This window comes from Mustela erminea, chromosome 20 (genome assembly GCF_009829155.1).
Source record: "Mustela erminea isolate mMusErm1 chromosome 20, mMusErm1.Pri, whole genome shotgun sequence".
NCBI classification, from domain to species: Eukaryota; Metazoa; Chordata; class Mammalia; order Carnivora; family Mustelidae; genus Mustela; species Mustela erminea.
This window is the reverse complement of record NC_045633.1, coordinates 28146229-28167563: the sequence shown is the minus strand read 5'-3', so window position 1 is coordinate 28167563 and position 21335 is coordinate 28146229. Positions and strand designations below refer to the sequence as shown.

At 50.7% G+C, this 21335-nt stretch overlaps 3 protein-coding genes across 8 annotated transcripts in view; all 3 read left to right on the top strand.

The window, feature by feature from the left end:
• The first annotated feature begins 432 nt into the window (after positions 1–432).
• The window catches only part of RADIL (Rap associating with DIL domain), a 66303-nt gene continuing 45400 nt past the window's right edge, over positions 433–21335 (top strand). Inside the window, exons 1-2 of one of the 6 annotated variants that reach the window (XM_032326841.1) lie at positions 433–550; positions 4431–5029. In XM_032326841.1, coding sequence (XP_032182732.1) covers positions 4495–5029 — 535 coding nt within the window. In that variant the 5' untranslated portion in view covers positions 433–550; positions 4431–4494. Of the gene's footprint in view, positions 551–1431; positions 1454–1489; positions 2457–4430; positions 5030–21335 lie in introns of those variants that run through there. The other 5 variants (XM_032326835.1, XM_032326839.1, XM_032326840.1 and 2 more) reach the window with 5 other exon arrangements.
• On the top strand, positions 14286–19618 carry PAPOLB (poly(A) polymerase beta). The gene has a single exon (XM_032326844.1). It carries the CDS (start codon positions 15518–15520, stop codon positions 17444–17446), a length of 1929 nt encoding a protein of 642 aa, XP_032182735.1. The 5' UTR covers positions 14286–15517; the 3' UTR covers positions 17447–19618.
• On the top strand, positions 20016–20566 carry LOC116580517 (histidine triad nucleotide-binding protein 1-like). The gene has a single exon (XM_032326846.1). It carries the CDS (start codon positions 20031–20033, stop codon positions 20391–20393), a length of 363 nt encoding a protein of 120 aa, XP_032182737.1. The 5' UTR covers positions 20016–20030; the 3' UTR covers positions 20394–20566.

Below are 21335 nucleotides of genomic sequence, written 5' to 3'. Positions count from 1 at the left end.
ACAGCCCACCGGTCCCCCAAGGCCTTAGACCAGCAGGTGGCACTAGAGCATAGCACAGCTCCGCCTCTCCTGCGGAGGCCCACCCCTTGACCTGCGTTCAGGGGTTGGCTGCTTTGGTCCTGGCTCTCAGCGGCCAGCCCCGCCCCCGGGGACCCCGCCCCTATACTCGAGGCCACGCCTACATCCATTAATTGGCCGGCAGGTGGCGCTGGCGCTCAGCCCAACTCCTCACGAGCCCCGCCCCTCCTTCGAGGCTCCACCCCCTCGAGGTCTAACCCTCGTTCATTAGGTAGGTGGCCGTCAGGGGGAAGCCTCGCTCCGCCCTAGCAGGCCCTGCCCAACCCCACCAGGCCCCGCCCAGCAGTTGGCGGGGGTGGCAGGAGGCCCCGCCCCCACAGGCCCCGCCCCTTGCAGGCCCCGCCCCGTCCGTTGGGCGGCCGGCAGGAGGCGCCGCGCCACGCGCGGGGCGTGGGGCGGGGGCGCGGGCGCGGGCTAACGGCGGTGTGGGAGCCGCGCGGGAACGCCGCGGCGGCGGCGGGCTGTGGCGGAGGTAAGCGCGGGTTGCGCGAGGAGCGGCGGCCAGGGCCCCGGGGCGCAGAGTTGGCCGGCGGGGAGGCCGCGGGGCGCGCGCTGGGGCAACGCGGCCCTCACGGGGCATCTCCCGGGCCGTTCCGGCCGGGCTTGTCCGGTTGTCATGGAGACCGGCCACTGTCGGGCCCCCGGCACGGCCCCGGCGGGGGGAGAGGGGTGGGACCCGGAGGGGGGGCGAGCGCGGGCGAGGGCGGCCGGGCCCTGCGGGTTCCAGGGTTCGGCTGCGGCCACGGTCTCCCTAGACCCGGGAGTCTGGCCCTCCGCTGCAGGGCACCCCAGTCTCCCTGGTGGTCTGTTCGAGGAGGTCTGGCAGCGCGGGCGCTGCCGGGGAGCAGGGCATGGGGGTCCGCGCCCTCCTTCCAGGGTCGGCGTGACATACCCCCGGGCGCACAGCCGGTCCTGGTTTCCCTACTCACATAGCAGCGCGTTTCCCACTCGTGTGCCAGCTGAAAGCATTGTCTCCCAGCTATTTCTGTACCACCTCCAGCCCCTCGACAAATAGTGCAGCTAAGAAAACAGATGCTGAGCTGGAGCTCGGCCCGCCCCCCCCCCGCCAGGAAGAAACTGGCTTATTTCCCATCAGGGAGCCGGTTGGTTAGGACCAAGGTGGGGGGGAGCTGCAGACCCGCCTGCTCAGCACCCCCCACATACCCTGTTAAGTGGTTAATCTGAATTGCCCAAAAGAATTTGCAAGTGGAGGGTGATTACAGGTGTCTCCAGTTAGTACCTCTTGTGCATTCCAGAGAGGAGCCTTCATCCCATTGGTGGGAAAAGTCACCTCTCCAGAGGGTAGCCTGTCAGAATTACATCTGATTAAATTATTTTTGTAATTGACAGCACTGCTCTGGCTAGAGCTGTCAAGGTAGGATTTATGGAGGGTGGGGACAAAGCCGAGCCTGAGAGTCTACCCTCTTCCTTCCCTGTCCTGGTGGAAATTCTAATGAGTTCCACATTGCGGCGTTGGGCCGGCCATGTGCCTCCACCCAGTTCATCAGCCCGGTTCTGACCTCGCTCGTTGCACTCACTGGTGTGACTTGAGCTTGTTTTCATCAGAAATTGGATTCTTTCTGGAGAACAAGAGAAAAACATCGCCCGAGAGAAGCAACAGCAAGTGTCTTACACCCTTGGGCCCGTGTTTCCCCCCAAATGTTTGTGTGGAAGAGGAGTGGGCAGCAAGGGGAAGGGACAGGTCATGCCTCCAAAACCCAGATCAGGTTACCCAGGGCGCGCCCTGCTCTGGAGGGTGTGCCTGCGCTCCTGGCCTTGCTAGGGACCGTCCGGCGGCACAGGGGGACAAATAGGTCGTCCTCTGCATTCTGCAATCAGGGAGGACGTTGGCGAGGGGACACGTGGCCGCCGTCAGGGGGGGCTGCTCTCTGAAGATGGCCACAGAGGGAGTGACCATGGGGAGAAAAAGGCTTCCTGACCAGATAGACCAAACAGACCAGGGTCTGTGTTTGCCTGGACTTCTTGGGGCTTAAGAAGGCGCTCGTGAAGAGAACAGATCACAGTCTGTCCTACATTTTCTCTGCTCTTGATGTGCTTTTGCGAACTTTGCCTTGGAATCCTGCTGAAGAGAAGGGAGGGGGGGAGCTCACTTCTGAGGCCCTGGGTGGGGACCTAGCAGCTGGGTCAGTTTCTATTTCTTGTTTATTAAGGCAGAATTAATACAGAACCTGGCTCCCGTGCCAGGCACAGCAGTCCCTTCTACGCCGCACCTTGGGGGCCTTTCTTGCAGTCTTTTGACGGCATCGTATTTAAGTTCGAATTCAGACCCCTTCTCGAGAGGCAGCGGCTTCCAAGCCTCTGGGCCACTTTGGGTTTGGGCCGAGACCCTGGGACCTGTGCTTGAAGGAGGTGGCCAGGTAAGCAGAGAGTCTGGGGAGGGTTCAGGTCCTTTGAGAAGGTGCTGACCCAGAGGCTTCTGAGCCGGGGTGTCCTGAGAGGCACGTTGTGTAACGCTTGTGTAATGCGGAAGGCTCGAGTGGGAATGGGCTGCGGATGTGGCGTATGAACTTAGCATGCAGGCTCTAGCCAAAAGGCCTCAGTTGTATCTGACCGGCCCATGCAGGGGGGTGCGGGGGTGGGGGCCAGGGCCAGCTCTGGCCTCCTTAGGATTTCACAAGGAGATGGGTCTCACATTCCTCAGGAGGAGAGAAACGAAGCCTTTCTAGAGCCATTCATGGAGGCCACAGAGAGCCCCATAGGCTTGTTCTGCTGAGGACACTGACTGCATGTGCTAAAGAGCTTTGGGGGGGGGGCACAAATGATAGGCTACAGGACAAGGAGTGTCCCCCGCCCACCCCCGTGGGGCAGGCGTCAGTGTTTGGAACCTCGTCTTTGGCCTTTGGCGCATGAAGCTGTCAGAAGGTTCTGAAGCATTTGGTATTCTCTGAGGGTGCGGCGGTGGACAGACCCAGGCTGGTCCTAGAGGAGTTGAATGGCAGGTCTGCTTCCACACTTTCATCCAGACTCTCCATCCCAGACGGAGTGAGGGACTTAGAGAACGTGACGGAAGCCTAGAGGACGGCTAGCAGGAGGCCCAAGCGCAGGTCCTCTGTGGGCTCCCTTGGGGTCAGTGTGGGTCCTTTGGTTGGAAGGGGTCCTCAGTGACTTTCTCCTGCCCTAAGCACACAGCTTCGCTTCCAGAAAGCCTTCTCTGGTGCCTATGGAGCCGGCAGTGGGTCAGGACTGCAGACACTGGCTGAGTGCTGACATTTGTCCCAAAGACAGTGGCCCACTGCTGTACTCACTGGGACCTGGGCCATTGTTTGCAGAGCCTCGAGAGGATAGACTTTTCTGGGTTAGTCTGCCTCCTGTTTCTTCGGCGAGGACATGAGCACAGGAGTTGAATGTAGGGTGGCTGGGTGATGGATGGGTGCGGTTTTTCAGTGTCCCCGACTTGTTGCAAAGCTTCGGTGTTTAGGAAGCCGAGGCTGCCCTCCTGCTCCCATAGCTCCTGGGCAGGGAGAGCCTGGTGAACTCTCTCTTTAGAATCCTAAGCCCTTCGAGCTCTAGGTGCATGGAATTATGATTGTATGACACACCACAGTGTCCCAGAGCTGTCTTCTGATTTGTTCAGCGAGACTGTATCGCTGGACTGTATGGCTGAATACCAGGCTGGATGTGGTGGGTGGGATGCATACATTCCAGTCATGCCTCCGCTGGTTCTGGAAGAGCCCTTTTGTGTCCATTGTGGTCGCGTGGACGTTGTAGAGCAGCTGTCCCAGGGAAGCAGCTCCTTCAAGCCAGGACCAGTCATCGAGGAGCCGCGTTTTGGGAGATCTGTGTTCCGGGTGTCTGATCACTCTGTTAATGTGTCCGTGTCTTTGCCTGTTTTCTTAGTTCCGTTGGTGCTTGTGATTAATTTCGCGTATTAGGGGCTATGGTGTAGGAGAGGCTGAGCTTAAGGCAATGAGCATTGCTGCCCTCTGTGGGCTGCCTCCCACGGGACAGCACCAGCCCTGTCGCAATTCTGCTGGACAAGTTCGCTCATCCACGTGCCCGCGGCCTGTTTCCTGGCTGCCTGCCACAGGGCGCATGCGCCTGGCTCTCCGCAGACATCAGAACCCCATTGCAGAGCGGGTCTTACCTCTTGGTGATCTCTTCATGCTTCCCGGTAATGGCTTTCCTTGAAGGGCACTTCAGGCTGTTCAAACCTGCTTTGTCCCCTGCGGTCCCTGCGACTTAGGTGCTCTGGTGGCCGGAGGGAGCGTGCTGCTAGCTGGGTTGGGACGAGAGGCCCTGGATGACCCCTTATGTCCGCTAGACTCACCTGAGCCTCGTTTGCTCTTGCCACTCGATGGCCGATGCTGACCCACCTGATGTTTTTCTCCCAGGACGCAGTGTTTTCCGTGCCATTGGCCAGAGCCACCCGCCCTTGTCCATGACGACGGGCCCGCCATGTTTTATGGGACCCACTTCATCATGTCTCCCCCCACCAAGAGCAAGCTGAAGCGGCAGAGCCAGCTGCTGTCCAGCATGCTGTCCAGGACGCTGAGCTACAAGTACCGGGACCTGGACACCACCTTCTCCAGCCTGGGTGCCAGCGACGACCCCGCGGAACTCTCTACCCAGCTCTCGGCCCCTGGGGTCCTGAAGGTGTTCGGGGACAGCGTCTGCACGGGAACGCACTACAAGAGCGTCCTGGCCACCTGCATGTCCAGCGCCCAGGAGCTGGTGAAGGAGGCGCTGGAGCGCTACGCCCTGAGCCCCGAGTGCGCCAGCCAGTACGTGCTGTGCGACGTGGTGGGCCAGGCCGGCGGCTCGGGGCAGCAGTGGCAGGCTGAGTGCTTTCGGGTCTTTGGAGATAACGAGAAGCCCCTCTTGATCCAAGAATTATGGAAACCCCGAGAAGGCTTGTCCCGGAGGTTTGAGCTAAGAAAGAAGTCTGACGTGGAGGAGCTGGCAGCCAAGGACGTGGACACCATGACCGCAGGTGAGGAGGGGGAGAAGCCTCAGGGAAAGCGGGGGCGGGCCTGGGGAGAACAGAAAGCCAGAGGCTTGGAGCTCTGTTTGGGGGAAAACTCAGGAAGGTGTGTGTGCTCTATCACGGCGTTTAAGGACTTCATAGATTTCCTGCTTTAATCCAAGCTGCCGTGGAGACTGTGGTCCGTCTCTCCTGCAGGACTGGGGCTGGTGCTTTAGTCTTGCAGTCAGAGCCGGGCGCACCACGTGCTCTGGGGCCCGGCGGGTGGCAGGTGCGTTAGAGAAGTCTGGAATCTCAGGGACAGCCGGTGGAAGGACAAGGGAGGAAGTCGGGTCTCCAGAGGGACGGGGTGCATTGGGTGGGCCTGGGTCTGTGGGTGCCTGGGGCTGCTGGAGGCCTATGGGCCGCTGCTCTGTGTCTGCTTCTTGTTCAGTTGGTGGGAAGTTGATTATGTTAATAGTTGAACACCATAAACAATAATTTTTTTCAAACGTGAAAGACTCCTAAATGTATTTTAAGTTGTATTTGTTTTTTTCTTAATTTCCTGGAGAAAATGGTGGCTCTATGTAAAGAAGGGACTTGTTCTGTGTGGCCCTGTGTTGTCGTTTGATTTCATGATGTCCCGGGGTTGAAAGGGGCCCTGAGCCCTCCTGACCTGTTGTGTGTGTCCCCGAGGTGTTGCAAATGCTCATTCTCTCTAGCCCTGCTTCTGCTCCGGGGCCTGCTTTGTACTTTCAGTGTGTAGAGATGAGCAGGGGGTGGGGTGGGGGTCGGTGGGTCTCCCAGGGGCTGGGGTCACTCGGGCCTGATGGGAACCTCTGAGTCTCACAGTCCAGAGGGGGCCATGGTTGACATTCAGCAGCAGTGGCCCTCTGTGACCTTGGGCAAATTAGTTTGTCTCTTGAGGGCTTGGTTTCCCAATCTGGAGAATGGGGCCATGACTTCAGCATCATGGGCGTTAGTGATACAGTAAAGCGCTTAGCATGGTGCGTGGCAGACGTGCAGGGGGTCATAGTTGTGTGTTATTAGTGTTTCCTGTATGCGGCAAGCAGTCTATTCCGTGTGCTCCTAGGCAGAACTGAGCTGAGGACAGAGCTGGTGTCCTTCTGATGGGGGCGGAATTACCCCGACGGCTCTGGGAGTTGCTGGCACATGGTGAGAATCACAAGCAGGCCTGGGTGTAGTTTGTATTGTTGTTTTCAAGCCTCCCTGGACCAGCACCCCGAGTTCCCCAGCCCTCCGGCAGGCCCAGGCTTTGGTTTTTTATCTGGTCCTGCCTTGCCTCCCACCAGGCCAGGCAGGCATGCTGAGAGCCTGCACTGGTGTTCAGCTCCTGGTCACTGTCTCACCTGGTGTTTTCTCTGCTGAGTGAAGGGCACAGGGGTCACTCTGCCCTGGGTGCCCGGCCAGGGCCTTCGAAAGCTTGCTCTGTGTCGTACTGGTGATGGCTGGTGGGGCCCTGGGGCCAGATGCCATCTGTAGGACATGGGACTCTGTCTCCTTCTTCACCAGCCCCTTGCAGATGGCCTGCCTTTTATGTGAGTCGAGGCAAGAGAAGGCCTGATTGCCCACAGCCTATTCAACCTGGTGCTGGTTTTGCAAAACCTTTCAAATAAAGAGTCTATTGACGGGAGCAGTCTCACTGACACACTTCTCCGGGCTGGAAGCGGGTTGTGTTACCTGCCTGAAGCAGGCCTCCTGGACCCCGGGAAGTTGGCCTTTGCTGCCGGCCTTCCCTTGGGGTGTGGTCTGGGCACTCTGGGACCCCTGACCATGCTGTACCCCCCATGCCCGTGATGGGCAAGACGGTGCAGGGAGGCATGTGGAGGCTGTGGGTCGTCTGAGCCGCCCCCCAGGAGCCGCAGCGAATGTTCCGTGTGTGTTGACGATTCTGGGCCAAGTCCGATAATGAGAAGGAATCTCAAGCTTGTTGGTCCGCCTGCTCGGGAAGACTTTGCCTGGTGTCTCCTGCCGAACCCTACCTCCCCCAGCCCCTGCTGTGCCTGCCTGTCCTCTAGAGAGGGGGCGCCTCGCTGGCCTTGTGTGTGGCCGGGAGGCTGCGGGGGTGGGGTGTGGAGGGCATGGGGGGATGTGTGCACAGGGGCAAGCAGCGCCTGCTGAGGTGGGGCGTTTGGTGCTCAGGCCCCGGCTGAATCCCTGCACTGCGGGGCTCCACGCTTCTCTGCGCTCCTCCTTCCCCCAGAAGCAGGCCAGCTTGTCCCTACTCTTCCCGTGAGCCAGCAGCAGTCTGCCTCGTCTGGGAAGAGTGGTGGGGAAGGGAAGGGACCGTCTGCGTGTGCACATATGCATGTGTGTGTATGTGTGCATCTGTGTGCACCAGTGTGTGCAGTGTGCACGTGACTTCATGCAGCCTGGGGGTCAGGGCTCGCTTAGCCAGTGTCCAGAGCGTGCGTCCTGGTGGCTCTTCGGAGTGGCCCTCTTCCTGCAAACTCAGGGGGGTCCCCTCTGAATCAGGGCGTGAAAGGGTGCGCCGGGCGCTTCCTGGGGCTCCCCTTCACCGTTTGGACCACTACTCTGCACCCATAGTAATGCACTCGGGCACTCTGGGTTCTGTTTTCATAAACACTGTCTTTTCACAGCTGCCAGCTTCCCCCCGATTTCCAGAGTATCAAAATATTGTGCATCCGCTCCGGGAGAGAGGCGGCTGCGTAGGCGGGGCAGCAGGGCCTCTCCCACTCGCATATTCCCAGGAGGCTGGTGTTTCGGACAGGGCTCTGGGTCCTGTCACTGACACGGAGATAGTGATCACTTCTGCACACTTTGGGGAGGGGTGACAGCTGGGCCATGTGGTCTCTATCAGTGTCTTGGGAGGGGGAGAGTGAAGGTTCCTTTGTGTCTCTAGGACTGAAGGGTGTGTTTAGCCTGGATTTCTTAGCCTTGGCCTCACTGACGTTTTCGGTCCGTGGTTTGCTGCGAGGGCCGACCCGTACACCGGAGGGTAGTTTGTAGTTCCAGGCCTCTGCCCGCTAGGTGCCAGCAACACCCCTACTCGCTGTGGCAACCGAAAATGTCTTCTGGCATTAGCGGGTGTCCCTGGGGGCAAACTGGTCCTGGACTGGGAAGCACCAGTTTGGACCCAGCGGCCTGAGCTTAGTTTGTTGGCCACAGCAAGTGCTTGACCACTGGGGCCGGTGGTCAATGTTTCCTGTATGTGGAAACGTGGCCATGTGCCTTCCTGGTCCTCAGGCCACGCTTGCTCTCTGTGGCTCACGGAGGGACTTGGGTGCCTTGAAAGCCCAGTAACTTAAGGGTGACATGCGGGGCTTGTTTTCCTGCCTGTGGATGCCTGTGTGGCCTGCGTGGCCCTCGGAGGCTCGGCATTGTTCCAGTCCCTGCACATGGGGGCTCCTTCCCTGCTTCGGGTGTCCTCTGTGAAGGAGGCAAGCTTAGAGCGGGTCTAAAGCCTCTGACCCGAGGTGTGCAGGCCATCCCACTGTATGGCCTCTCGGCCTCTGGGCTTGTGACCAACCACCATACAAGGGTCTGTGCAGTGTGGGGCATACAGTAGGGGCTCGTTAAGTGCCTGTTGAAGGACTGCTGCCCGTAAGGGGAGCAAGCTCCTCCCTGAGTCCCACTTCCCACGTGTGTCTAAGACTCCAGAGTTAGAGTCCATTTTCTTTGCTGGGGGTTGGGGACGGGGAGGAGAGAGGGTGGTGTGCCGATTGGGCGGCGGTCCCTGGTCCAAGCTGTCGTTTGAGTGACTGTGCCCCTTGGGCACCTGACGGTACAAGCTGCCCACCTCCCCTCTCCTTCAGGCCCAGTGTGAGTGGCTGGTGGTGGCAGATACATGACTCTGAGCACCTGACTTTGGTGTGTGGTTCCTTAAACCTTTCCATCCACAGATGGGCAGATGGAGCCTGGACCCCCGCACCCCCCTGCCAGTGACAGAAATGTTGGGGCTGCCCTCTGCTGTCCCCACTCATGGATTGTGCACCATGAGTTCCATCCTCACACATCCCCCAACCTCCCCCTGCTTTTGACATTTTCCTTCTGCAATGAATCTGCTCTTTAAGAACTTCTCTCAGGATAAAAGAGGCAATCTGGGGTTTCGTCTCCTTTTATTTGGGGGGTGACTGCCTTGTGAGTCTTGAGTGAGAGACTCCTTTAAGCATAGTCACAGGGATAGAATCATTGTGGGCAGAGTTTATTTTACGTGGTTTGATGAAAGGCAAGACAACTGCTAACTCTTCTTATCAGTCTAAAGTCATTGAGCTTAAAAGACATTTTTGAGAATTTTTAATTCAAAGAGAACATAAAGTCGAATGGTTACTTGCTTATACCCTGTCTCATCTTTAATTCCTTGTGTAGATTTTTAAAAAGTCCAGAACCTTCAGTTTCACAAAGAAGTGCAGTGTTGGAGGCGGCTTAACAGTCCTGTTCCCCTGAGCTGGGTCGCGCCCACTGGGGGCCCGGCCAGCAGCACCCTCGCCTCCCCGGGGACTTCCGGCCACATTATACAGGGAGCCTCCAAAGCTTACCTCCAAACCCACAGTGGGAGGTCAGAACTGGTGTAAAATGTTGACAAGCTGTAAACTAGAGGGATTGGCGAAGTGGCCAGTGTGGACACTGCAGGGCAGGAATTTAGGCAGTGAAAAGGAGAGTGTGTGTGCAGGCGTGCGGGCTCCCCCGGGGTGCTGGGGCCAGAGGGGTTAGGTGTCGGGGTGGGGGGACGAGCAGGAACACCAGACATCTGGCAGCCCTCAGATCCCCGGTTCCTCATCTTTCTTCATGTTCGGCCCCCAACTGGGATGCTCACATGGCGAGAGGGGGTGATAATTGCTTGTCACTAGTAACTAGTGATTCTATAAATAACACTTAACTCATTTTCTAAAACCTCTTTACAGTTTTACCGAAACTGATTTTAAAATTCTGGAAGAAGTATGTTAAAAACAAACAAACCTATTAGCCAGCATTTGTGCCTAGTATAACAAATCCACTGGTTCTTGATCCCTTCTGGGTTGTACCAAATTGCACCAAAGCAGATCAACCTCTTTAAAGTTGTCTTGAAACGGGTAGACATAAAACCAAAATTTTGAATCTGGTTAAATGGAAAGAGAAACCTCATTTAGTCCAGTCAACCACGTGAAGCATATCCAAGAAGTATTAACATACTAACAACTGTGTTTTATTAACATTTAAAGCAGGTTGATATCTGTTGGTTCCCAAAAGGGTCTTATAATTTTGGGGAATGCTTGCCAGGGATATATTTAAATCATATAGCACAGTGTCTCTCACTGGTTTTAGATAATAATAAACAGAGAATGCTAGTCAACTCCTTTTTTTCCTTCTGATGGTTGTAGTGGCAGAAATGTCGCCAGAGATCTTGAACACATGTTCGGATGCGTATGGAGTGAAAGCGTAAGTGAGGCCTAAGTTCGCCTTCTTTGCTGTGCTGTCCTTGCACACACTGAGTCCATCTTTGTGAAAGGAGCCTGGTTCTCAGATGCCCAAGATCGGTTTGAACAAGATGAGCATGAGGGAGATTGACCTCCTCAGCTCTGAGACGTGTTTTAAAACCATGGTATTTCAGACATGTGGTTTAGGGGCAGGAATTTCCCAGCAGATAGAGGGCACAGGATAGAGAAGGCAGAGGCAGACCTATGTTGACTGACCCAATGGGAATTTGGTGCAATGTAGATTGCCTCCTAGGTAGTGGGGAAAGGATTTTGTAATTGGTGTTTGGATAATTGGTCTCAACTAAGAGAAGGAAAGACTTCACAGAAGGCTTAAAAGGCACAAACTGCAAGGGGAAAAGGTAGATGGATTTGACTATATCAAAGTTCAAACTTTTTTTTTTTAAGATTTTATTTATTTGACAGAGATCACAAGTAGGCAGAGAGGCAGGCAGAGAGAGGGGGCAAGCAGGTTCTCTGTGGAGCAGAGAGCCCGATGCGGGGCTCGATCCCAGGACCCTGAGACCATGACCTGAGTTGAAGGCAGAGGCTTAACCCACTGAGCCACCCAGGTGCCCTATCAAAGTTTAATTTTAAGGACACTACATGATAAGATTAATATCTCCCTGTGGTGCTGTAAATTTCAGTTTGTCGCTTTTGACGGAAGCATAGTTTTCCATCATTTACATGTATTTACATACACCACATTACCTGTTCCCCAAATCATGGGCACTCAGGTTACATCCAGCTTCATCCTACAACGAACAATGGCACATCCACCCTCTTAAGGGTCCTTCCAGAGTTCTCTGATGGTATTCTCCAGAAACAGAACTTCTGGCTTGTAGACACGTCCACTTGGTTTCTTAGTAAGCACTGCTGGACCCCAGCTTCTTCCAGAGAGGCTGCTGTGACAGTGGTGTACTTCCTTGTGTGGCCCTTCCCCATCCTCAGGCACTGAGTATGAGCCCCGGACCCACGGACACCTCCCTCATCAAAAGGTGCTGTAGTGTCGTGGGCTGCTGGAGTCATGAGGCCACAGGAACTCCCTGTAGCCAACTGGGATGAGTAGCTACGAACCGAGCCCCAAAATGAATTGGGTTGCAACGTGTAGATCGGAAACTGACCTCTACCTAATCAAAATCCAAGAAACGAGTCTTCTGGATGTTGATTACCAGTGACTCAAAGGAGAAAGAATTTTATTTTTCGTGCTCATTCATTCATTTGTCAGCGAATATTTGCTGAGCGCTACTCCATTGGTGCCTGACTGGGTGTATATATAGATAGCCGGGAAAAAACAAATAGATCATGTTCTCAAGGAGCGGAGAGTCTAGTGGGAAGCAAAGGCAAAGAAACAATCACATGGAAAACGTAATTACCAACTGTGGTCAGTGCTGTGGAAGAAAAGCACATGTGCTAGTCGAGCGTGAAGGTTAGGAAAATTCTCTCTGAGGAGGTAAATTTTAAGCCAGTCTCAAGAATGACAACGCGTTAACCAGGTGAAGAGTAGTGGACACCTGTGGAGCCAGAAGAGCTTTCTGGGCGGAGGGAAGAGCATTGTGTGCAGACTCAGGGATGCGAGACAGTGAAGCAAAGGCGAGGCACTGCCTTCAGCACTGGAAGAAGGCCGTGTGGCTGGAGCATGGGGGGAAGCTGTGGGCCCTGAGGCTGGAGAGATGGTCAGGGGAAGACCAACCTGGGTTGTTGGCTATCTTAGATTTTAGACTAAGTATAATGGGAGGCCACTGAAAGGGTTAAAACACCACTCTGGCTCCTCGTAGAAAATACTTGAAAAAGTCCGTAATAGGCAGTTAATTAAGTTATTATAGGAGTCTAGATGAGAGTTGATGGTGACCTCAAGTAGAGTTGTGAGAGAACAGGCAGAGAGAAGTGTATGAACCCCAAATATATCCTGGCGGCAGAATCAACAATATTTGTAAATGAACTCGATGGTGAGTTTGAGAAAGAGGGAGGGGTTGAGAACGACTCCCTAGTTGCTGGCGTGCGCATTTGTGGAGATGCCATTTACTAAAATGGTGACTGAGAGAGAAACAAATTATGGAGGGAGGAGTAAGAGCTCTCTTCGGACTAGGTTAAGTTTCAGATGTTCAATGGAGATGGTAGACAGGAAGTCAGACTACAGATCTGGAGCTCAGAAGGCAGTCTGTCATGCGGCATCTGGATGACTCAGTTGGTTAGGTGTCTGTCTTTTGGTTTTGGCTCAGGTCATGATCTCAGGGTTGTGAGATTGAGCCCTGTGTGGGGCTCTCTGTGTGCTCAGGTGGAGTCTGTTTGGGATTCTCCCCCTTTCCCTCTGCTCCTCTCCCCTGTCCTCTCTCGTGCGTGCACGTGCTTTCTCTCATATACATACATACATACGTATGTATGTGTGTCTGTACATAATCTTTAAAAAGGGTCTGTTACAGAGGCTTAAATTAAGCTGTAAATAGGTGATATTTAAAGCTGTGAAAATAGGGGCACCTGGGTGGCTCAGTGGGTTAAAGCCTCTGCCTTCAGCTCAGGTCATGATCCTGGGGTCCTGGGATCAAGCCCCACATCTGGCTCTCTGCTAAGCAGGGAGCCTGCTTCCCCCTCTCTCTCTGCCTGCTGCTCTGCCTACTTGTAATCTCTCTCTCTGTCAAATAAATAAATAAAATCTTAAAAAAAATAAAGTTGTGAAAATACAGATCAAGGTAGTGAATGTACATACAATAAGGAGAAATGAGGGGCAATCAGCAAATTAGCCTGAGGGGAGGCTCAGAGTATACATGGCAGCACAAAGAGCGTGGTGCCATGGAGGCCAAGGAGAGGCTACTATAGGTCAAAAAAGATGCAGATGGTTGGATCCATTGAATTAAGCAACATGGAAGTCACCAAAGACCTTACTGATAGCTGTGTTGCTGGAATGTTGAGCATTCAAACTATATTGAAATGGGTAGAAAAATAGGTACTTCTGTTTCTTACAATATGTTGGGATTACTTACCCTAGAAAATCTTTCTATGTAAAGTGCCTGGAAGTGTTGGTTGAAATATAAAAGAATCTCCTTTACGATGCATAGCTGAGTACCCAAGAAAATAAAGTAAATCAGCAGGGGTGAAAAGAAACCAAAAAGAGGTACTTCGAAACCTCAGACTCTTAGCTGGCTCTCTATGTTATGATTGTTCTGGAGGCATTTGCCGGTCTTTGCAATCAAGAAACTTTAACAGCTGCCCAAGAAAGAGACCTAGAGGGGCGCCTGGGTGGCTCAGTGGGTTAAAGCCTCTGCCTTTGGCTCAGGTCATGATCTCAGTGTCCTGGGATCGAGTCCCGCATTGGCCTCTCTGCTCAGCAGGGAGCCTGCTTCCTCCTCTCTCTCTCTGCCTGCCTCTCTGCCTACTTGTGATCTCTATCTGTCAAATAAAATAAATAAAATCTTAAAAAAAAAAGAGAGACTTCAGGACCTAAAGAGGCAGGGAGTGGGAACTGAAACCCCTGGATATGGTTGCAACTCTTGAAGGGCCCCACACTGAGTGTAGAAGATGGGAGAGGAAGAATCCGATAGCTGGTAAAAGGAGGTGACAGAGAGTTCTCCTTCTGGATCTGGGCTCTGGGTGGGGAAAACTCTTCCCTAGAATAAAAAACCACTCTCCCTTTAACGTATTTTTGGGATTCAGAATCACACTACTCAGGTGATCTGGCTAGTCCTTGGAAAAGGAATTAAATTACAGCATACAATTTGATAGCATACAAGGACATCTGATAGGGACGAAACGATTCCTCTTTGGAAGGACATCCACACAGGCATCCCCAGACTCACCAGAGATGAGATCACGATCCAAAAATTTTAAGACCCCTGAAGCAATGCCTGTCTGAGTCCATAGAAAATAAGCTAGACTCAGATTCTCGAGAGTATTAAGAATTAATACTTAAGAGTATTAAGAATTGGGACCATTAGTAATAGTTATAACTAGTTATAGAATAATAAGTAAGTTTGAAATGTTTACTGAATAAAAGGTAGAAAGGAAACAGGAAGTAATAGAATGTCTTCCAAAGAGGGAAGATGTGGAAAAGAACAAGATAATGCTTCCAGTAATTAAAAATATAAGTACTTAAATAGATGCTTCCGTGATGGCTTAAACAGCAGACTAACTACAGCTGAGACTAACTACAACAACTGGAGAATTGATCATCACCCAGGAGGAAACAGGAGGTAAGAGACATGGAGAACCCAATGAGAAAGTTTATCGCGTGTCCACATGAAGAGAATCAAGAGAAGAGAACAGTGTGGGGAGCATATTCTAAGGACATGCCTGAGTTTCTTCCTGAGGTCATGGAATAAAAAGCACGAATCTTATGATTCAGAAATCACGTGTGCCCCTTGACACCTAGTGGTGGTCACACCGCAGGAGACTGAGGGCACAGAGGATTTTTGCAGCTGCCAGAGGAAAGGACAGGGGAGCAGGTCAGCCAGACTGGGCACTTCTCAACAGAGACCGTAGAAACCAGAGGCGGCAGCTGGGAAGAACAGAACTGTCAGCCCGGAGTTGCAGACCCAGCTACACCACCGGCCAGGCACCTGGCCGCGGAGGACGCAGTGCAGGTGCTTTGCACCGCAGACCCTCACTTTGAGGGGCTTCTGAAGGATGCGCCTGAGGGCAAAGGCCACCCAAAGCTGCCCCTGGAGAGGAAGACCATCTGAGGTGTATGGGAAAATGGTGATCAAGGGACTGGACAGTAGGTGTGTGTCACCAGTACGGATGAAGCCGAGAGCGAGGCGTACCCCTGACCACCTACACCTTTCGGAGTTTTGCGGCGGAACCTCGGAAACTACAACTCCCGTGAGGCTCCGCGCGGCACGCAGGCGCCGTGGCATACATGTTGTGCGTGGCCGTTCTAGAACGCCTCTCCGAGGGCCCGGGCGCCATGTTGGGGCCGAGGGGACTACCGGGAGGCGCTTGAAGCGGCGGGAGTGGTGCGGGAGCGGGTTGGACCTGGGTTGGTAGGAGCCCCGCCCCTCCCGCCTCAGCGGATCATGACCCGGGCAGCGGCCGTGGAGGTCACGGTCGCGGTGGCGGGGGACGTGGCGTGGCAGGGCCGGCGCTAGAGATGATGCCGTTTCCGGTGACAACCCCCGGATCACAACAGACACCGCCGCCGCCCAAGCGCTATGGCATCTCCTCCCCCATCAGCTTAGCAGCCCCCAAGGAGACTGACTGCGTACTTACCCAGAAGTTAATTGAAACCCTGAAGCCGTTTGGGGTTTTTGAAGAGGAAGAGGAACTGCAGCGCAGGATTTTAATTTTGGAAAAATTAAATAATCTGGTAAAGGAATGGATACGAGAAATCAGTGAAAGCAAGAGCCTTCCACAAGCTGTAATTGAAAATGTTGGAGGGAAAATCTTTACGTTTGGCTCTTACAGATTAGGAGTACACACGAAAGGCGCTGACATTGATGCGCTGTGCGTTGCGCCGAGACATGTTGATCGAAGTGACTTTTTCACCTCATTCTATGACAAATTGAAACTACACGAAGAAGTAAAAGATTTAAGGGCTGTTGAGGAGGCCTTTGTACCAGTTATTAAACTGTGTTTTGATGGTATAGAGATTGATATTTTGTTTGCGAGGTTGGCACTGCAGACTATTCCAGAAGATTTGGACCTAAGAGATGACAGTCTGCTGAAAAACTTAGATATTAGATGCATAAGAAGCCTTAACGGTTGCCGGGTGACAGATGAAATTTTACATCTAGTTCCAAACATTGACAACTTCAGGTTAACTCTCAGAGCCATCAAACTGTGGGCCAAATGCCACAATATCTATTCCAATATATTAGGATTCCTGGGAGGTGTTTCTTGGGCCATGTTAGTAGCGAGAACTTGCCAGCTCTACCCAAATGCAATAGCATCAACTCTTGTTCGTAAGTTTTTCTTGGTATTTTCTGAATGGGAATGGCCAAATCCAGTGCTACTAAAAGAGCCTGAAGAGCGGAATCTTAATTTGCCTGTATGGGACCCAAGAGTAAATCCCAGTGATAGGTACCACCTTATGCCCATAATCACACCAGCGTACCCACAGCAGAACTCCACATACAATGTGTCTGTTTCAACAAGGATGGTCATGATTGAGGAGTTTAAACAAGGGCTTGCTATCACACATGAAATTTTGCTGAGTAAGGCAGAGTGGTCTAAGCTTTTTGAAGCTCGAAGCTTCTTTCAAAAGTACAAGCATTATATTGTACTCCTAGCAAGTGCACCAACAGAAAAACAACATCTAGAATGGGTGGGCTTGGTGGAGTCAAAAATCCGAATCCTGGTTGGAAGCTTGGAGAAGAATGAATTTATTACTCTGGCGCATGTGAATCCTCAGTCGTTTCCGGCACCTAAAGAAAATCCTGACAAGGAACAATTTCGTACAATGTGGGTGATTGGCTTAGTGTTAAAAAGGCCAGAAAACTCCGAGGTTCTCAGTATTGATCTCACCTATGATATCCAGTCTTTCACAGATACAGTTTATAGGCAAGCAATAAATAGCAAGATGTTTGAGATGGATATGAAAATTGCTGCAATGCATTTAAGAAGAAAGGAACTTCATCAACTGCTGCCTAATCATGTGCTTCAGAAACGGAAAACCCATTCAACGGAAGGTGTCACTTTAACAGCTTTGAGTGACAGCAGCCTTGGCTTGTCTACAGACAGTGAAGACAGCATGTCTGTGCCTTTACCTGCTGGCACTATGAAGACCGGCCCAGTGGCTGGCAGCTCTCAGGGCAGAAACAGTCCTGCTCCTGCTGTAATGGCAGCATCTGTGACTGCCGTACAAGTTACTGAAGTTTCCTTGCAACAAGGGACTCCAAGCGAAAGCTTAGGGGGTGCATCAAGCGAAAGCATTCCTCAGACTGCCTCACAGCCAGCCCTCCTTCCACTACCAAAGGCCACAGTTGCCAGAGTTGTTTCTTCAACACGTCTGGTAAACCATCCACCCAGGCCTTCAGGGAGCACTGCAACAAACATAGCTAATCCTATCGTGGGTGTCTAGTCGGCATTCTCACCTCATAAAGGACCAAGGAAACTAAAAGAAGAGGAACAGACTCCTAAAGAGACAAGTACAACTCCATTAGAAACTACTCCGACAGTGGCTGGCCTTGTGGCAAACATCCAGTACAGAACTTTCTAATATCCCAGCTCTCCCTGCAAATCCTGTTACCAAGAATTCGGGAAGACAGATTGAACTGCTACAAACAACCTCAAAGGTCCATAAACTATATCTGCCAACTCAACCTGTGGTCTTCAAATGATAAAGGAGGAGAACAAAGGGTACCAAACTAGATTTGACTCAAGCTAGATTTAGCCTTACTTGGTAACTTCCCTTACTTGGCTAATTTGATCAGAGGTCCAGGTTAGTATATGATGCTAGAAGTACTACTACAAATGCATCAGCAGCGGTTACAGTAACTTTTAAAGGAAGACTGCCCATAAAGAGAAAAGAGAAAAAGCCCTCCAGCTATATTTGTACCCATGCCTGACATCCGGACTGGATTTATGTTTGATGCATTGTTGGGGAAAATTTGCAATACAAACTGGTATTGGAATTCCTTACACTGATGATGCACTTTATGTATATTTTTATTAGAAAGTAGAACTAATTTTAAGTTTTTCAGCTTGATGAATTTTAGTTTTTTTCTTAAAGATTTTTCTTCTTTATTAACTGTCAAACCGGATGCCCTTGTGCAGTGTGTACTAAACTCCAGAAAAAGCACAAACATCCATTTAGCTTGGTCCCCATGACGTAGCTTTAACCCTTTAAAATGAAATGTCAGCTCATTGGGTATATATCTGACACTGAAACAGTGATCGGTAAGTCTTTGGTTTTGCCGGGATGCCATCAAGAAATAATATGTTGGTTTTATCTGTGGAATTGTTTTAGAGTGCATACAATCAGCAGTCACGCAGCAAATACTGTCTCATAGCTAACAGAGCTCCGTATTCTTGTGTCCTTAAGCATTTGTCCTAAAAAACAACCTTTTACTTCCCCTTCCTTCTCTTTGCTTGTATGTACGAGGTATGCTTGTATGAGTCCTAAAAAAAAAAAAAACCCAGAATGCTAATGTATTCTTAACCACAATGTGAAACCCACAATCCTGTGGTCACATGGTACAAAACACTGGATTTTGATTCCATGGCTAATATTTCATGAAAGCTTTACTGAAAGTAATGAATTGGGAAACAGTTACCGGTCTCGGATGGCTATTTGACCTACAGAGGAGAAATTTTGTATGCACCCACAGAGTATCTGCTTACAGTAGAGCTAATTTCCAGTTTAAACCTGTAGCAAAAAGGTATCTTCTCCAAAATATTTAAGCCAATTTTTATTTTTAAAGGAATAACTAAAATTTATTGGTAAATTTTATATGTGGAAACATACAAAATAGTTCCTAGCAAGCATTTGATATCTAGTAGCTTCCGGTTTTTGTTTTACTCTACAAGAGATTAGGAATGCCTTCCTTTAAAAAAAAAAAAAAAAAAGACTACTCATAACTAAGTGGCAGGACGTCCATGTTTAGGACACGTGAATGGCCGCAGATGTAGATGAATTGAAGTTTTGTCTTAATTTGGACACAGTGAGCCCGACAGTTTTCCGGTTAGCCTGGTCCTGATTCCTGCCTTTCTACCACATGTGCATTTTTCATGTGAAACCGTAATTTATTTCTTAAGCCCTTTCCCTATCCTTCTAGATTAACTTTCCAAAGTTGGAATATAGTCTTCTTCCTTTTAGGCTCTGCAGTAATTGAGGCTTTGTTTTCACCCCTACTTTGTGATGTCAAGTTCACAGTGTTCCTGTTGCCCACATCTTTGCCCCGTGCAGTCACCTTGCCCTTCCGCCACAGTAAGTCAGGTGAAGTGCGCGCGAGACCTGTGGGGTCTGGCTGGAATTGCCAGGCACAAATGTAGTCTTGTCATTTTGTTTACACGTTGGCGGGAAAATTAGTTTATTAAGTGTTTTATGTAATTCTACTTGTTTAACCACATTGGAAACTTGGAGCTTTCTAGTTTTCATTAACTGAATATCAGACTGGTTTTTTTCACATGATGTACATAGTGTCTCATGACTGGAGTTGGCTTTGTTTTGTAAAACCTGTACCCCTTGTATTTTTCAAGCGCTGTTTTGCAAACAGATGATGTATTTCTCCATTGAAAACCACAATAAAAATAAAGAAGCAAGCAAAGGGGTTTAAATCTGACAGAAAGAGTTCAGATGCTTGGCATGCCTGGGGGGCTCAGTTGGTTAAGTGTCTGCTTTAGTTAGGCTCGGGTCATGTTGATCTTGGAGTCCCTGGATCGAGCCCCCATATCAGGCTCTCTGCTGAACAGGGAGTCAGCTTCTCCCTTTCCCTCTGCTCCATTTCTCTCTCCCTCTCAAAAAAAAAAAAAAAAAAAAAAAAGTTCAGTTGCTCTTACATTGTTGCAGAGGAGGGTTAAGACACTGATGGAATTTTTGACTTTATTAAGTCTAGAATTCATGTTATCATGCTAGGGGAACATGTGAAAGCGTTAAAACTTCATTAGGTAGCTCCCTCCTCTCGAGCTTCTGCCCGGGGCGTCCGTGCGGGAGGGAGGCCGAGATGGCAGATGAGATCGCCGAGGTTCAGGCCGCACGGCCTGGTGGCGACACAATCTTCGGGAAGATCATTCGCAAGGAAATCCCAGCCAGAATCATTTTTGAGGATGACCAGTGTCTTGCTTTCCATGACATTTCCCCTCAAGCACCAACTCATTTTCTGGTGATACCCAAGAAACATATATCCCAGATTTCTGTAGCAGAAGATGATGATGAAAGTCTTCTTGGACATTTAATGATTGTTGGCAAGAAATGTGCTGCTGATTTGGGCCTGAAGAAGGGTTATGGAATGGTGGTGAATGAAGGTTCAGATGGGCACAGTCTGTCTATCATGTTCATCTCCATGTTCTTGGAGGTCGGCAGATGAATTGGCCTCCTGGTTAAGCTTGTTTTAGGGTTGATTTTCCCTCCTCTAGGCAGTGGTCAATATTTCCCAGTTCTGTACGTTAAACAATATACTTTCTTTTGCCTATGTATGGAGAGATTGAGGAAATAATTTTTAAAAGCCATACATAATAAAAGACAATGTTGCATGGTTTAAAAAAAAACCACAAACCTTTATTAGGTAAAAAAATGGAGCAAAAATTTTAATCAAAAGAAGGCAAGGGATGCCTGGGTGGTGCAGTTGGTTAAGACACTGCCTTCGGCTCAGGTCATGATCCCAGGGTCAGGCATCATGATCCCAAGGTCAGGGGATCGAGTCCCACATCGGGCTCCTTGCTCAGTGGGGAACCTGCTCTCTCTCTGCTTCTCTGCCTGCTTGTGCATTCTCTCTCTCTCTCTCTGACAAATAAATAAATAAATAAATAAATTTTTTTTTAAAGGCAAGAAAAAAGGGGGGCAGAACATAGGAAAAAATAGGTAAAAAGAAAATACAGTCTAAGAGAGTGGAAATGAAACCAAGTATGTGTCACTATACATAATGAATGGACCAGACTTTCTGACTAAGAAGCGTGCATCGGATTACACAGAATAACTGAGCACAGCTGTATGCTATATACGAGAGACACATCCAAAAGTTAAGATAGAAAAGAATGGAAATAATTCACGCTAAGGAAGAGAGACTGGTAGAGTGATAATGTCACCCCGGCAGATTTCAGAGCAAATAACAACTAGGGACAAAAAGTGACCACTGTTCTAGTGGTAGAATAAATGATATACCATGAACATTGAACAACTTGAAACTTATTTGCACACAATAAATGAGCCTCAACATAAAGTAACATAACAAGTGAGGATTAGTAGAAATTGCAAAGTATCATTGTCATAAAAGATTTTAAAGCAGCTCTTCCATTAATTGATACCAAGC